An 18,109-nucleotide genomic window follows, 5' to 3' on the forward strand; every position below is an offset into this window, starting at 1 on the left:
TCTCCCTCATTTCCCATTCCCTCCCCACCTCCTCCCTTTCCATGCTCTCCCCTCCCCCACATCCCACCACTCTCCCCCCTCCCTTCTCCTGCTCTCTCCTCTTTCTCCCCTCCCCTGCTCCTTCCCCTCCTCCTCTACTCCCCAACTTTCCCCATTCCCTGCCACTTCCTGCTCTCTCCTCCCCCACTATTCCCCCACTATTCTAAAGCATGGGTCCCATTCTACTCCAAAACATGGCACCCATTCTATCCCCTCCCACTATTCCGCCACTATTCTACAGCATGGCACCCATTCTACCCTAAAGCGTGGCACCCATAAGCTCTATGTGAATACGGTATGTGTTTATTTGGCAAAGGGATTCACTACTAAAGGCTTGCAGCAAATTAAGTTAAGCATAGTTTGGTTGCAAAGAAATCGACATGATATGTCCGTTTGTAAAATAAGTGTCTATATTTCTCTATGATTGTTCGATGTGTTATTATTACTACTGTAATTTGTTACTGTTGTGTCAGCTAGCCTTCCTTTCCCTGTTCTCTCCATATAGTCTCTCATACTCCCCCTGCTATCCCTCCCCACCTCCTCCCGTTCCCGAACCCCCCTTGGCATCCATTCTATTTTAAAGCATGGCACCCATTCTCTTTCTTTCCCCCTTCCCCTGCTCCTTTCCCCACCCCCTCCTTCTCCGTTCTCTCCTCCCCCACATTTTCCATTCTCTCCCCACCTCCTCCCTCTCCCTGCTGTCTCCTCCCCCACATCCCCCCACTCTCCCTCCCCCTCCCCTCTCCTGCTCTCTCCTCTTTCCCCCTTCCCCTGCTCCTTCCCCACCTCCTATACTCCTCAACATTTCCCATTCCCTCCCCACCTCATCACCCTCTCACATTCCCCCTGCTCTCACTCCCTTCCCCTGCTCTCTCCTCCGCTCTATCCTACATTTCTATAATTTCTATATTTCTCTATCAATTGTTCAATGTGTTATCATTATTCTGTAATTTGCTACTGTTATGTCAGCTAGAATTAGCTAGACATATTTTCTGTGAAGCCATCTGGGACATGCTTGTGAATTAGGGCTATACAAATAAACTTGACTTGACATGCAATGGCTCATATCCTTACTGTATTAGCCTATCATACGCCGTATCTACCTTGATGCAGCCAAGAGAACAGACAGAGACAGGGTAACACACTTTGTTACCCTGTCTCTGTCTGCTGTCTGTCACATTGGTAGAGATAGAAGCTCCTGTTCCCCCCGCTCCTCAGTTTGTAATCCATAGGCTATGTGTTAGTCTGACTCAAATAATAAATACGCCCCCCAAGAACGGGGGGAAACTAACAAAAAAACACTTTTTTGGTCAGAGTAAAATGTATATGGTCTCTCCTGATTCTAAATATAACTGAATCGCTTTGTTTGACCAAGTAATCTATTTTTTATAAACATTTTACAAAATGTCTATGGAAAAATGAATGGCTGACAGTAACCACTTGCTGAACTTGCTTGTCTTAATCTTCTTGGAAACTATTTTTATTTGATTCTGATTGGTCTTAACCCTAACCCATAGTTCTGTGGAGCCCGACATGAGCCCAACCTTTTTTTTCCTTTTCTTTTTTAGGGCTCCTTCATACTGAGGGCCCCTGGGCACCTGCCCAGGTTGCCCCTAAGGTAGATCCGGCCCTTTACGTCCTGACGTGCACGTGGTGGGGAGGAGGGTGGCGGGGGAATGTTTGACAGCCTCGCCGCGTTGCATGCTGGGATACGTAGCGGTGTTGTTTACAAGATGGTAGAGGATATTTTTCTTTTGACTTGAAAACAAGAAATTATAAGGCCTCTAACGGTTGTTACATTTTAGCCTAATTTGTAGAGAAACGTTAATTTTTTTAAACGGTCGACCAGCACTAAAACTGGTTTATTCGATTACATGAAACTGCAGCAGCACTCAGCCTGTCAGAAGAAGTGATTTTGCACAGTCACAGACAGACACAGACAGGACTACCCCGTTACCCTTGTTGAAATCACAGGTTGGTATGAAGCTATTGGAAACGAGAACAACACAGTTGGGTCTACTGTCTTAAATGTTGATTCGTGCTACAGTATGTTCTCTTTCTCAAGTTGTTTTATATCGTTACTTCGTTAGCTATCACCTATCGTCTTTCGACATTAAAAGTCGGAAACAACACGAGTGACAATAAATGACGTTAGGTTGAACGTGACAGTTCACCGGGTCAGCTGTCAACTTTCGCAATATGTTGCAACATTGTCGCTATCATTCACAGCGACAATGTTGCAACACGTTGTTGTGAATGATAGCGAGTAAATTATGCCGCTAGCTATAACTATGACATGATGCCAGAATGATTTTGTAGGCTTACAGTGTTCAGAATTGTATTCTGACTGAGCTTTGAATGAAACGCTTTGGTCTCCCGTGTGCTAGAAGGAAATGTACTTCCTTGTGCAAAGCGAGATGATATAGAAGAGAAGAAGAGAATAGAAGATGTTATATTTGTTTTTGTCAACATTTTTCTTTCAGTGGGCCTACAGCAGGGGTCTCTGAATCCAGCCGAATGTAAGTCACACAATTTGAACTATAACATTCAACTTTAGACTAATAGCCAAACTAATATACATGCAACTAGTTAAACCAAATGTCCCTTTCTTGACTGCTGCACCCCCACTCGAGGCACGTAAATGTTCTGTATAAGCACATACTGTATGTATGATTCACATTTGCCAACCTATAGTCTGTCCTAGCCTTTTCAAATAAGACTGAATGTGTAATGATGCGTGTTCAATTTTGTATTTTGTGGAGTAGTAAAGTGCATTTGATATATTGTATTATTTGCATTGCAAACATCTGTTTTCATGCTCTAATCAGAGATGACACTGAATAAACATTCTGACTGCCTGTTTGACTGTCTTGCACAGGAAGAGAGCGACTGCAAAGCATCTAATTGAGCGCTACTTTCGGCAGTTAACCGATGGCTGTGGAAATGGCAACTGCACGAATGAGTTTTGTGCATCGTGTTCTGATTTTCAACCCGTGGATAGCAATTCAGCGGCTGTCAAAGCGCTTGAGCTTTTTAAGATTAATGCCAAACTCTGTGATCCTCACCCTTCCAAGAAAGAATCTGGCGCTCTCCATCCAGACACCAGTGCCAACGGGATCCGTCCAAACTTCAGCAGTACCATGAGCAGTAAGGATCTCTTTCCCACCAAGGAAAGATTTGCAGGTAAATCTGACTATTTTTTATTATAGACATTGACTTTAAACCTGTTTACTCTGTTAATAAATTTTTCATTGTTTCATTTTGGTCCAGATGTTCAGTACCTCACAGAGGACACTGTATGTATGATCTTGAGTTTCTGCGAGGAGGAAGGGGACTACTCTCCTCTCATCCGCGTCATTGGCAAAATCTTCTCTAGTGCTGACGCCCTGATTAAGAGCTTTAGGAAGACTGCAACTCATACTACAGAAGATGCAGATGTGGACAAGCATGAGGATCACAAGGAGCTGGGTGCTTCTTCTTCTTCTGCTTCACCAGAAGACAGTCCTACTCAAACGCTTGGCCCCGATGAGGTTTCTGTGGACATAGACTCTGTGAGGAGAGTGTATGACAAATTCCTCACCAATGAACAGATAGAGGCAGCTCTTGTAAGCGCACTGATTTACCTGACTCCAAATGTGGAACTCGACCTGGAATACCTTGATGTGTACGAAACAAACCCTGATTACTTGAACATCTTCGTCATTGTGATGGAGAACAGTAACCTTCATAGTCCAGAGTACCTGGAGATGGCGATGCCGCAGTTCTGCAAGGCCATGAGCAAACTACCGGTGCCTGCACTTGCCAAGTTGTCAAAGCTGTGGTCCCAGTACAGTCTTGAACGGATCCGCCGCATGATGGAGACCTTCCAGCAGCTCATCACTTTCACGATAATCAGCAATGAATATGACAGCGATAATCTGGTAAATGAGGATGAGACTGTGGTGGCTGCTACTAAGTGTTTAAAAGTGGTCTTCTATGCGAGTCTCCTGGGTGGGGACCTGGACGTAGAGCACAACGAGGAGGATGATGACGAATCGGACTCTGATGAGATCACCCTGCAGGAACTGCTAGGCGAGGAGCGGCTGTACAAGAAGGGCCCCCGCATTGACCCTCTGGAAAAGGAACTGGGTGTTAGAACCATAGACTGCAGAAAGCCCCTCATTCCCTTCGAGGATTTCATCAACGAGTCCGTAAACGAGGTGGTGGAGATGGACAAGGATTTCACCTTCTTCAAGGTGGACGCCGAAAGCAAGTTTTCGTTCCAGAGTTGCCCCTTCATCCTCAACGCCATCACCAAGAACCAAGGGCTGTACTACGACAACAGGATCCGCATGTACAGCGAGCGGCGCATCACTGCGCTCTACAGCATGGTCCAGGGCCAGCAACCCAACCCCTACCTGAAGCTCAAAGTACGCAGAGACCACATCATCGACGACGCCCTCGTCAGAGTGAGTCGCAGCACAACACATAACCATACTGTAGCATGAATGAGCATGGGGTGTCACATTAAGGTGAACTGGCTCAGTCCAACTCCTGCTTCTCAATGAGTCCCTATGTGTTTCAGCTGGAGATGATTTCCATGGAGAACCCATCTGACTTGAAGAAACAGCTGTTTGTTGAATTTGAGGGGGAGCAAGGTGTAGATGAGGGAGGGGTGTCAAAGGAGTTCTTTCAGTTGGTCTTGGAGGAAATCTTCAATGCTGACATTGGTGAGTGAAGAAGTCACTTTTTTGTTTAATGGTCGATGCCTGTTTATCCCTGTTTTGTGTCATATTCATTCGATTGTGTAAATGTACTGTTTTTGTATTATTTTCTTTGTTTATTTTTCTGAACAGGAATGTTTACCTATGATGACGAGACAAATCTTTTTTGGTTTAATTCAACCTCACTGGAGAATGTAGCCCAGTATACCCTTATTGGAATTGTCCTGGGGCTTGCCATTTACAATAACTGCATCCTGGACGTACATTTCCCGATGGTCGTCTATAGGAAACTCATGGGCAAGAAAGGGGCCTACGTGGACCTGGCAGATTCTCATCCAGTACAGTAACTTTCTCAGTTAATAACAGTGAAAGCAATACAGTCCCACATTTCTGAACATGTTTTGCAGATTTGTACATTATTATTGTAATATGTTCCGGGGTAAAATCAGGAAAATCATGTTTCTCAAGTTTTGTGGTAGCAGGAACAAAGAATTTTTTTCCCCCACTGTATCAGACAGATAAGCAAAAAATTAACAAAACAACTAAACAAACATTGTTTTCGTAAAAGTGAGGGTTACAAGGTTTGCTATTGAAAATGAAGGGTGTTTACAGGTGTGGTGAAGTGACAAACACTTTTACATGTATAGCATATTCTTAAAACATTTTTATGTCAGTCACAGCATTGTCTCAGTTTAAAAAATGTTTTATAGCCGTGGTGGAAAGCAAACACTTGTATATTTGGCTAAGTTAGAGCTTTACATGTACAGTAAGTGGCTCTCTGAAGAAGCAGACAGTAGACCTTACTGCAGATGTGTCTCCAATTTCAGGCTCTCTACCAGAGTCTGAAGGAGTTGCTGGGACACACTGGCAATGTGGAGGAAGACATGATGATCACCTTCCAGATATCACAGAGAGACCTTTTTGGAAACCCCATCACATACGACTTGAAGGAACAGGGAGACGAGATCCCGGTTACTAACGAGAACAGACAGGTGAATGGATTTCTGAAATATTGGTAGAACTCTCTCATAGTCAGAATAGGATGTTCATATTCAACTTTGACAAACTGAAGTGACAGAGCTACGGTTTCTGTATGCTAGGCATGGTGCTGGTTGATGATGGTTTTAGGTTTTAAGTGCACTAGTCAGGGGCTGGATATTGGGTCTGAATATGCTGATAGGTCACGAACAAAACAAAAAGTTACTGCACAACTGCCATATTTCAACAGTCATAAATGTCATAATCAATAGGATAGAATGTATCAACTAAACAAAATTATAAAGGTTAAAAAAGGCCAGCAGATGCAAAAAAACAACCAAAAAAATCATTTTGTGACAAGGGGGGGAGGGGGGCGTTTTGGTCACAAGACCTTCGTCAGCTCTCAATAATTGATGATGGTCTTTTGTATTTATATGTTGTTGTTTTTTATGTAACTGAGATATTGTTTTTAGTTTTCCTCAATTTTCAAATGCCTATAGATAGCTCGATAGCTTACACATATTCATATTTTTATCAGAAATCTAAATTAAATCTAAAACGCCAACAATAACTTATTTCCATGTATATCAAATAATTGACACATAAGCAATATCACTGATATTTCCCTGACACTAAATGTACACTCATACATTGATGGGCTCAGATGTCTTATTCACCTGTCATCCACAGGAATTTGTGGATCTGTATACAGACTACATACTGAACAAGAGCGTGGAGAGACAATTCAGGGCCTTCAAAAAAGGTTTCCACATGGTCACAAACGAGTCGCCACTGAAGTATTTGTTTAGACCTGAGGAAGTTGAGCTCCTTATCTGTGGAAGCAGGGTAAGGGAACAAAACTTACATTTGATTCTCGTTACGTTTTTGTTTCCAGTGTTACGTTTTCCTATGTCATCTGTTTTCTGATTTCACAGAATCTTGACTTTGAAGCACTTCAAGGAACAACAGAGTATGATGGAGGTTACAGCAAAGACTCTCAAATTATCAAGTAAATCGGATTGATCTTCCTTCATTTCTTTACTCATACAAAGGACATCAGTTTGATTATAAATAATTTTAAGTAGCAGTACAAAGCTGACATTGATGCTAACACTCTGTCTTCCTTTATTTTTGACACAGAGATTTCTGGGAAACTATTCACTCGTTTGGAGAGGAGCAGAAGAGATTGTTTCTTCAGTTCACCACAGGCACAGACAGAGCACCAGTTGGTGGCCTGGGCAAATTAAAGATGATCATTGCCAAGAATGGGCCAGACACAGATAGGTACAGTACAGTGAGCTCCATTAAATATTTGGACAGGGCACACACGTTTGAAGGTTTGGTTCCTTTGGCTGTAAAAAGATAATAATTACAAGGTAAAAAAACTACACATGGTTGGCTTTAATTTGAGATTTAATTTGGGTATTTTAAGTCTTATTAGCTGATCAGGTAAATAAGCCCTTTTGTAAATGCCAATATTTCATCCAATATAAATACGCCCCAAACTGACAATCGGCGCTTCTTTGTCATTTCACAGTCAAAGTCAGAAAAGTAAAGAATCACAACACCAAACATTCTGTCACGGTTCAAATACTTGGGGAACACACTATTCATAAGCTTGTCTGGGATCAGTTGTGTCCTGTGTGATAGTGTTTTACTTGCCAAGCCAGGCAGTGCCATTACTTTCCATTCTCTCTTCCAGGCTACCAACCTCTCACACCTGCTTTAACGCACTGCTGCTTCCAGAATACTCCTCCAAGGAAAAACTGCGAGAGAGACTTCTCAAAGCCATCACTTATGCCAAAGGGTTTGGGATGCTGTGAAACACATCGGTTTACAAAGAAAATTTTCTGACTGCAATTGTTTGTTTTTTAACTTAGTTAAAAAGGGAATTTTACAAAATTACAGAGGGAAATGCAATGAAACAAAATGCTGCATTGAAAATGTGCCTAAACACCCCATTCAGTCACACTCCACTATTGCCCTTTCACATCTAGGTATCATTTTCCTGGAATGTAACTAATATACTGTAGGTTTTCCATAGCCTGGGTAAACCCAGCCTCCATATGACCTCTATGTACTATCAGTCACAAAGACGTTACAGGCATAGTCTGTGACGTCACGTTGAAGGCTGGGTTCACCCGGGCTAGATTTCCCAAAGAGTTTAATACTGCAAGTAGATAGTGATGTCTCTTTTTACAAGTGTGCTGTGTTTATGTGCATATATTAGTGTGTTAATTACATTTGATTTGTGAAACTGTGAAAGTGCACTTATACACAGATTAGTGAATGCTGACTTTTTTTTTTTTTTTTTTTGTGCGCAGTTTGAATTTTCTCATTTCCCCCCAGTTGTCCACAGCACAGGAGTGTTGTTTGATACACAAGCACTCATCCAGAAGTCACTGGACTGGGCATAATGGTGCTCCTTGGCTATATGGTTATCCATGGCTAGAGACTAATGATTGTCATTATGGTAAACCGAGGTATTGGGGTGGAGCCCTGCATATTACCGCTAAGCCAAATCCCCCCATTGACTAGCTTTATACTATTTTTCTTTAAGGGTGAAAATACTCTCAGCAAGATCCTAGAAGCTAAGTATTTTCAGTATTCATGGGTTGTGCTTCTTCTGTAACATTTAAAATGAATACGGTATGTGTGTGTCAATTGACCAGATATGTGTGGTTTTGGTGTGTGGTGGATTTCAGAATGTATTTACGGACTTAACAATCCAGCTTCACACATCATGAAAAAGGTCAGTGTTTCTCATTTGTTTGATGTTTTGTTTGCAGTAAAGTGTTATTGCTGATTGCACATCCGAAAGTGCAGTCCCTAGACAAAAATGTGCAATGCCTACACATGTTTGAGAATCACTGTTTTTTATTGTTTTATTTGGCCAAATGATTTCTCAGGTAAATAACAAATGTGCAAACAAGATTGTGAAACTCTTATGTAAACCAACTATTATGCAAACCGGTCAAATAAAGGTGATTGAATCTGTAAAACCTTGTTGTAATTCGACATAATAAGAAAGTAGCACTGCCCACATGTGGTGGACAAGGGGTTTTTCAAAGTCTGAGACTGGGTCTCCCCTCAGGCAAAGCTTGAAAAAGGTGCCACCCCCAAGTTTACTTGGTTAGTTTCGCTAAGTGCTTGGATGCCTATGGATCGTGATTATCTTATTTGATTCCATAGATACTCAACAATTGAGCCAAAATAGCCTGAAATTGCTGTTTGACATACATCACACTACACCAAATACATACAAATAAAAAAAAAAAAGTCTGAAGGCATGTATTAGTCTAATGTATTTTTTTTTTCACTTCCATTCACTGAGCCTCCCTTGAAACTGTTTGGAGGCCCCCTGGGGAGGCCCGCCACCGACTTTGAAAACCTCTGGTGTAGACAACTCAGGGTTGGATTAACCACAGCACATGTCCTATTGGGCCCCCCACCTCTCAGTACGCACAAACAATACAAATGTAAACGTTTTACAGGTTCAGATTGCTAGTAATCATAAATTGGCCTACAGGCCTATCTGTCAGGGTGCCGCCTGACTGCACATTCCAATTGAAATCTGTCAAACGTTGTAAAATAACACGGTACTTACAATATTTGTGCCCCCTGGTGGTCTGAGGCCCTGGGGCATGTGTCCTGCATGCCCAGTCAGTGACACAGGCAACTTCAAGGCAAAGTGTTTCAGTATTGCTGATTGATTGCGTTTATGTAATTTGCTACTCAATCTTTTAATCAAAAGCCACATTAATGTTAAAACAGTGTCGCTAGTAGCAACACAATCTAATTGGTTATTGAGAAACAAACCGAAATTAACCTTGTAGCACCAGGAAACCAAACCAGTTTGTGTATCATATTGAAATATTCATAATACTTTAGGTGAGGATTTTACTATCCCCTTCCCTACAAAATGACAAAATAGGCACATACCGGTATGTTAATTTCATAAAAAAAAATCTTTTATTTATTTATTTTTATTTATTTTCTTTAGTTGGGAATATTCCTATATCGTACATAACATTGCAGGTTCACAAATGATATTGTATGATGATAACAAATCAGATACGAGTTTGAAGGACAGAGAACAAATTCCTCACAACACTAGGGCTAACAAAAGCCATCTTGATAAAATGCCCATCGTGCTCAATTTTTCTATTGCTGACACAAGTTTCTCTGAACAAGATATTTTCAAGACAAGAATCCTGAAATGCAGATTGCATGTCAATCATAGCATGCAGATGAATATACACCATGCAGACAAATACACACACACATATTACACACACACACACACACACACACACACACACACACACACACACACACACACACACACAGTATATATGTATATTTGCTGCATACACTACACATTTTTGACACATCTTGTACATGATCAATGATGATAATAAACATAGAGATGTATAAATAGGTATAAACACGAGCCGTTAAAAAGTGACACTCCATTCTACCAAATCCCTTCATTTCCTGTGAAGTCCCCAGGTAAATTTTTAAACACTTTTAAAATTACTGGACCTTTTTGTCTTTGTCAGCTACGACTTCAGATAGGTCCTCGGGTCGCACAGATTTCACTTTTGCCTCCATCTCAGTGACTCTCTGTTTCATTTTTGACTGGCTTGAGCTGAACTCTGCTATCATTTTGGCAAACTTGGTCTGCATGGCGTCCAGGTTGCTCTCCAGTTTGACCATCTTCTCCTCCAGGTCCTTGGGGTCGGCGCCGGCGTTCGCGATGGCTTCATCGATCAGGTTGTCTTTCATCAGGATGGCTTTCCCCTTCTCCTCCAGCACCCTCTTGCCCTCTGGATATTCGGTGAGCGCTTCCATCAAGTCATCTTTTGACAGGGCGAAGAGATCCGAGTAACCTACACTTCTGATGTTGGCTGTTCTCCTGTTGCCCGCCTTGCTGCCCTTGATACCTAAGATACTGATTTCTCCAAAGTACGCTCCATCACTAAGCACGACAAACTGAGTAACTCCATCATCTGCCACCACAGCTAGCTTCCCCTCCTTGATAATGTACATCTCCCTGCCGATATCACCCTTCTTACAGATGTAATCTCCAGGACTGAACACTTGTGGCTGCAGCTTGAGCACCAATTCAATCAGCAGGCCGGCTTCACAGTCCTGGAAAATGCGCACTTTTTTCAGCGTATCCAAATGGACGTTGATGGCAATCTCTGCCTTGAGCTTGTCGGGGAGGTTCTTCAACACTTCCTTCTCATCGCAGGTTTTCTTCTCAGTCCACAGGTAGTCAAACCACTTGATGACCCTAGCTTCCAGGTCTTTGGTGACCTTTCGAAACTGCATGTACTGCTTTATGGAGTCAATCTTGGCCTGGAAATCGGCACGAGTCTTGTTCATATTGGAGATCATGGCACCGACGTTACCGACAATACTAGCAAAAATCAGCACACCGGTGAGGAAGTCGGCGATGACAAAGACAAACTCCACGTCCCTGACTGGAGGAGGGGTCTCTCCGATGGTCGTGAGGGTCAGAGTCGACCAGTACAGGGAGTAGATGTACTTTCTGGCCAAGCGGCCATGCTCTGGGTGACTGATGTTGGGATATACCCAGGTGTCAGTTCCAAAACCAATGGTTTTAGAGAGGGCAAAGAACATGCAAGCATTCCAGTGGATAATGACGAGGATATAAAGCACAAGGTTACTAATACGAAACATATTTGGGAAGCTGGTTCTGGTTTCTGTGCGGTCAGAGAACTCAAACAGCCGCGGCAATTTACAAAGTCGATTAAATCTGAACTCTGGGTTGTTGTAGCCAAATTTCAGAAACAATAGATCTGTAGGTATCATTGAAATTATATCATATTTGAACTGAGATGTTGTTCTGTATTTATCTCTCAGTTTCTTGGAATCTTTCACAAGCAGGCCTTGCTCCAAGTAACCTGTTGAACAAGCATAACATTAGTAACCCGATTAGAAAATACAATGCCAACAAAAAAATAGCAGTAGCCTACAGAAAAATCCTAAGTGATGATTGCATTGATAGTTTTAGCTGTCGTAATGACTTCAGTTACTGCAATTACTGCAATTTCAAACCTGTTCTTGCTCTGACAAATGTGTCCATGTAGTAGATGGCATCTGCAGTGTAGTCAAGCGCTATCCACAAATACGTATACGTGTCCTGGAGTTCGTTAAAACAGGCTCTAGAGGACAGGAAGAACAACCATTAAACCCTGTGATCATCCCACCAAGCAAAGAATAAGTTACATGCACATAGAGTGGAAAATACCTTGTCACAATGATTATCATGTTATAAAATACTGGGATTGCAATGATGGTAAGCCATCTGTAGTACAGGTCTGTTGCTGAATCCATAATCCAAATTTCTTTCCTAGAAAACAACTCAGCATTAGGTTATGTCTTAAGTTTACATTTTTGTAAAAAAAAAGAAAAAAAAAGTGTGAAACATGTCTGTTTTCTGTTCTTTAATTGCCCAGTGAGCTCCATGTTAGCCACACAAGCACTGACCGTCCTATATGAAGGGGTACTTACGGCGGCTCCTCTTTCTTTTTGTCGTCTTTCTTATCGTCCTTCTTAGCATCTTTCTTGTCATCTTTCTTCTCATCCTTTTTCTCATCTTTCTTCTCATCCTTTTTCTCATCTTTCTTCTCATCCTTCTTCTCATCTTTCTTCTCATCTTTCTTCTCATCCTTTTTCTCATCTTTCTTCTCATCCTTCTTCTCATCTTTCTTCTCATCTTTCTTCTCATCCTTCTTCTCATCTTTCTTCTCATCCTTCTTGTCAGCGTCTTTCTTCTCATCTTTTTTCTCCTCATCCTTTTTCTCATCTTTTTTTACTTCCTCTTTTTTCTCATCTTTTTTGCTATGGATCACAAATTTCATGTTTATGTTTGTTGTTGAGAGGGACGGAGGGGGTCTAGGAGGAACTATCAGAGGGCTACATGACTATCCAACAATGGAGCCGTGAACTTGAAAGGGGTCTGTCTGGTGGAGGATTCACAGTTCTTTGAATCAGGACTTTGTTGGAAGAACTGGTGCAGGTTATACTTTTGTCCATCAGAGGGCATCATTACACAGCTGCTTGCAATAGTTGCTCTTCAAATTTGGCCACTTACAAATATGTATTTGGTCAATATAAAAATATGCCACTAAGATGAATAAGATTATTATGATTCATAAGAGGGGCCGATCACATCCACATAGTCCCCAACATCAATGCCGATGATTGCATTTGCACAGCCAGCATCAAATTCTCCACCAGCAGGAAGAAGGAGCAGGGAGGTTTACACTATCTATCATGAGGACCTAATCAGGGAATCAATTGACAGATTGATTTAAAAACTTCTGTGCTATTAAAAAAAAAAGCCATATACTGTAGAAAATACCACATTAGACTACATCTACAAAATAACATAAAAAGCTATATATATATATATATATATATATATATATATATATATATATATATATATATACAGTATATCTATATATATAGATATAATTCTACAACTACTGTATATATATTTACTTTATACTACTGCTTTATACTTTATAACTTCATTCTACAACTTTTTTCATCTAGAAATCTAGTTAGCAGCTCTAGCTCTATTCTCTGACAAAGATCTGCATACACTTACTCATCTGTGTTGTTGCAGTTATTCATGTTGTAAGCAGCTAGTGGCCACTTACTGAAAAGGGTTGGAGAAAAATATATATATTTGCACTATTAATACTCAAAATATCAGAAATCTAAAGCTCTCAACAGAATCAATCAGGATCCCATTTTAGTCCCATTCAGTTCGGCAAAGCTGTAATTGCTCCAGTTGACAGGAAACAGTTGTTATTGCTGTTCTGTGGTGTAAACTGATTGTTGAACTTGTTCGGCTTGTTTGAAAGTTTTGATATTGTTGGTGAAATCACTGGAGTGTGGCTGTAAAGGACAGCGATGTGCTGCCTACTCTATAAGCAGAGCAACCTCATAACTGGGGAGTACGAAAATGATGCTAGTTTGTATTCAAGGTCACTCTGGGAGGCGATGAGGTCCGCTAGAGTCCAGACAGTTTGATTTATTTGCATTGATCATCTCCAGTGTTACCAGACAATCAGACATGACTTACTTTCTCTTACGGAGGCTGTCATGGTGACCCACAGACTGGGCATTGCTCTGACGACTGGAAACGTCTTGGAGATCTGGACCTCTAAAACGCTCCAGGAAAGAGTCAGGCCTCTCTGCCTCATGGTTCATTCTGTGAGATGCCCAGGTCCGCAGCATGAATAGGAAGTAAGACACCCTAGAGGATCAGCGGGAGGCAAAAGAGCACACGGTGACACCTGTCTAGGCAACGTTAAGCTGTAACTCCCAAACAGCCACTAAAAACCTAAAATTGTGACAGTAGTGTACCTGGCCATCGCCCCAGCTCCGGCAAATGAATCTCTGGGGGACTGCAAAGGTCTGCAGGTGGCTAAAGACACCCCCTGCATGTCAGGGGCATCTTCACAGAGAGAGTGAGCCCTGGAAGACAGCAGGTGGGGAGAAAGTGACAGTAATGACACCACACAAGTTCTATAATAGGGAGGTAACACACACCAAAAATTGTTGAGAGCTCTGGATTACTGGAAGTAGACAGGTGACGGAAGAGTGTGTTGCAAAAAGCTTGAATGAGGTAACAGGCATAAATGTATAATCAAATAACAAATATCTTTCTATGGAGTGTGCAATACACTTCTCGTTTTCTCCAACATACTCCTAAATACTAGACAACAGAACTAACACAACCATTTGGTGGATGCTATTATTAAGAGCACTTTACAGGACTATGAGTGCGTACATTTTTAGTGGGTGGTTGCAGTGGGCTTCCACTCAACTCCTAGCGTTAGTAATGTTAATGACATGCTCTACTACCCACTGACTATTACAGGGCCACCTCAGAGGCTACTGTGCAAAAACAATCTGGGCAGGACATGGTACCACACACATAATGCACAAACACATCAAAAGCAGCACATAATGAAATAGTGGAACATGGCTGGAATCTTGAGAGTTTTATGTGAGCTCATTACCTGCTGTCCCCGTTTTCAATGACAGCCAGACCATCATCGGGGGTGCAGGTGGACAACCGCTGTCTGCTTGAATAGGATTGCGTGGTGCAGATTTTTTCCATGTTCTCCTGCCCGGCTCTCCTCTTTACTTGGTGCACACAGGTAAAGAGAAACGCGGTAGATGAGTCACAACCACAAGATAAGTGTTTGTCAAGCTAGAAAGTCTACGTCAAAACACAACCTCCTATTCACCCACTTGAATGTGTTTGTGTGAAGTGTTACGTGACTTTGAAAATAAATGATGCTGGCCTCTAATCATTCTCAACCAGCTCCCTCAAGTGCCCTCATCATGGGCGGTTTTAGCATCACAAATGTTATTTGGTCCACAAAGATGCATGGGATGATGCATTGAGATGAGGCACTGAAGCGGTGCCTGGAGAAGTGGGTATAGCCTACTCTTAATTTATGCCCCCATATGTATTTGTACGCGGCCAGTCCAGCAAAGGATAAACTCCCTGTATTATAAACAGTGACATGTAAGACTAGTAGACTACCCTTGCATATTTAGTTCACCCAATTGTGGGCCAGTAGTATTTGTAGATTGTCACTTAACTTCTCCTGCTTGACTTCAGGGAGTAAGGATTATTACCTAACCTGGAGGGGTGTTGGTTATTTCAGATAACCACGTGGCTCTGACATAGCTCCTGATCACAATGATGCCAGTTAGGAGATGGGCACCACTTTTATGGCATCGACAACATCTTTAGCAAAACCAGGAATACACTTATTTTAGCTTTATTCATTTGTACACGAGTCACCTGAACTCTGCTGGTCTGTCTTCTCTAATCTGTGATTCAGAAGTTACAGGACTGATGGCTGTCTATAGGAGACTTTTTAAATTACTATATTCAGTCTAACTCAAAGATCATATGATACGCTGCACCACTGCAAATTATTTGGCTGAAGCTAATATTTAGTTACAGTTAATCAAACAATAGATGGCTACATTCCTTCGCTTTCCTTGCCCTGCACAACAGAGAGGATTTAGAAGTGGGTATACTCAATGCCGACTGAAAAATAAGTCGGTATGGGCTACTCTGTATACCTGTGTATACCCTGCACAGTGCACTACACCATTGGGACGTCCCTCATTGTCGCTGCTGTGTTTACTGAAGACCTATTTTTATTGTCTGAGCGTAGCGCCTAAAATACATCCTGATTATGGCGTTAACACTAAACAGGATCAGTGCCCTGTCACTGTGAAAGATCAGATGGCTTTTTTAAATAACTAAGCTATGGCTTATGGGCAGCCAGTGTAAGTTCCTATGTTTGGACATGTGGACTATACAGCATGTTAAGTCCATTAGGCCCATGCAGGTGTACTGTGGGGCCGCTGTCAGGGTTTCCCTTCAAGGTGTGTACAGTTTGGAAAAACTAGCCGGATCCGGGAAGTCACATTCCGTTTGTGACCGGATGGTTTACCAGGCTATGGAAAAACAGCCAGGACTTGCATATACAGTCACGTCAAATTGCCAGGAATTGCATTAGGCTATGAAAAACAATTTTTAGACTCTGGAATATATTTTCTATTAAGACACAGTATTTTGCTGGTAAATAATGAGTCACTGATCTATGGGGTAGACCTACGGCTGCCACACGACACATAGGCTACACACATGTAGATTAGTGCTAATACCAGGGAGTTAAGCAACCCCCACTAAATTAAATCACGCTGTCACAGGGAGGTTGGAAACACCAGGAGGCTGAGGGCTTGCAGGGTGACAACACCTGAAACACTAAACAGTTTGGTTGAATGTAACAATCATATAATATATCTACAGTATATATAATTATCATATAATATTTCAGTCTTTGAAAAAAAAATCACAAGTCCTTTTTTTATCCACATAAAACATGAATCTGATATATGCTGACACTCTTCTTTATTTCCTGGCTTTCAAATAGGTAACATATGTTTAGCAACTGCATTTGGGCACAGAGTAGAATCAGCTACTGTAATGATACCAGCTGTTCTGTTCACTCTACCAAAACAAGATTGTATATTGTTGTAACTAATTATGCCCTACATAGGGCTGGAAGAAGAAGAAGAAATACATACATAGGGTTGGACAATATATCAATATTATATCGATATTGTGATATGACTAGATAGCGTCTTAGATTTTGGATATCGTGATATTGCATAAGTGTGTTTTCCTGGTTTTAAAGGCTGCTTTACAGTAAAATGATGTATTTTCTTTTTTACTTACCAGACTGTTCTAGCTGTTATATTATTTGTCTTTGACTATGTTACTCCAAACTTTAAGCACTTTAGTGGTCAACGTAAATTCTCCTATCGAGCAATAACTCTGTGCAATAGGCTACCGGCATCTATCAGAATTTTATCTAGAAGAGATTTTAAGAAGTATATCACAACTTTTTTAGATGGGCATTGGGACTAACTCATGTAGGATGGTATAGGGTAGGTTATACTGTATTAATGTACTTAGGGTAATTAGATAAGGTGTTTGTATACAATTTTGTATCTTTTATACTACAATTGTGCACACAGACATGTACTGATATGTTGGATTTGTAATGTTGTGTAGGGTACTATCATACTATGTTGTTATGTTTTATGGTATTTGATATGATGTGTTGTATGTTTAATGTCAGGACTCTTGGAAGAGTAGCCTTTGGCTAAAAGAGATGCTAATAGAAACTCAAACTCTTTACCCACTTATTCATTGATAGGTACAATTTAAATCATATTAGCTTTATTTGGACAATCATAGTTAATGTATTCATATACATTTTCATTTAAGCTACACAGTTATTGTACATAGACAGACAGACGCCATATTCAGATAACCTGTAGCTTACATTTGCAGCTCCTCTCTATCTCACACTGTGCCCTGTCACTGTGCCCTCTACAGGGCCAGAATAACAGATATGTTGTCTGCAGAGTAGCCTTCAAAATGTTCAAATGTGCATCAAGACAGATGTAATCTGTGTGTAATGTGTGTCCTATAAGTATCTTTGACTTTTCTGTTCATTGTATGTAAGCCTGTGTATCCATTCGTGAATATACAAGAGTGCATCTCTTGGCCAAGATATACTGTATATTAATACATCATTTAAGACGACTTCTGACTCCTGGCTCCATCTTTTATCTCAAGTGGTTTTCTTCAAGTGGTTCACTGTTGACCTTTTGGCTGTTAAATTCCATTCTATAACAGTCATTATATGCACATTGCATGCAGTTTCAGAATCTTAGAGGCCATTTACACCTGGCGTTAACATGCGTTTTCTGCCATCAGATTGCAATCTGATTGCAGA

At 41.3% G+C, this 18,109-nt stretch overlaps 2 protein-coding genes across 2 annotated transcripts; one reads left to right on the forward strand and one right to left on the reverse strand.

Moving 5' to 3' along the window:
* Nucleotides 1–1,838: 1,838 nt before the first annotated feature.
* On the forward strand, nucleotides 1,839–8,635 carry ube3a (ubiquitin protein ligase E3A). The gene is made up of 11 exons (XM_083647157.1): nucleotides 1,839–2,013; nucleotides 2,523–2,558; nucleotides 2,918–3,222; nucleotides 3,310–4,487; nucleotides 4,604–4,748; nucleotides 4,875–5,080; nucleotides 5,570–5,734; nucleotides 6,411–6,566; nucleotides 6,656–6,729; nucleotides 6,861–7,004; nucleotides 7,423–8,635. Coding segments are annotated over exons 2-11 (2,496 nt in total). The 5' UTR covers nucleotides 1,839–2,013; nucleotides 2,523–2,556; the 3' UTR covers nucleotides 7,544–8,635.
* Nucleotides 8,636–10,256: 1,621 nt separating this feature from the next.
* cnga3a (cyclic nucleotide gated channel subunit alpha 3a) lies at nucleotides 10,257–14,212 on the reverse strand (the record flags this gene model as incomplete). The annotated part of the gene is made up of 7 exons (XM_083647898.1): nucleotides 10,257–11,653; nucleotides 11,808–11,914; nucleotides 12,001–12,102; nucleotides 12,264–12,481; nucleotides 13,371–13,419; nucleotides 13,849–14,022; nucleotides 14,133–14,212. The coding sequence occupies 7 exons, from the start codon at nucleotides 14,210–14,212 to the stop codon at nucleotides 10,257–10,259; spliced, it is 2,127 nt and encodes a 708-aa protein (XP_083504024.1).
* Nucleotides 14,213–18,109: the final 3,897 nt, after the last annotated feature.

Source organism: Poromitra crassiceps (genome assembly GCF_964638095.1).
Source record: "Poromitra crassiceps genome assembly, chromosome: 12".
In the NCBI taxonomy this organism is placed as follows: Eukaryota; Metazoa; Chordata; class Actinopteri; order Beryciformes; family Melamphaidae; genus Poromitra; species Poromitra crassiceps.

What these genes read in the sequence shown, in the direction of transcription:
- ube3a (XM_083647157.1), top strand. An exon ending in TTACTAACGAGAACAGACAG is followed by an intron (nt 5,735 to 6,410) that starts GTGAATGGATTT and finishes TGTCATCCACAG; the next exon opens with GAATTTGTGGATCTGTATAC. An exon ending in AAAGACTCTCAAATTATCAA is followed by an intron (nt 6,730 to 6,860) that starts GTAAATCGGATT and finishes TTTTTGACACAG; the next exon opens with AGATTTCTGGGAAACTATTC.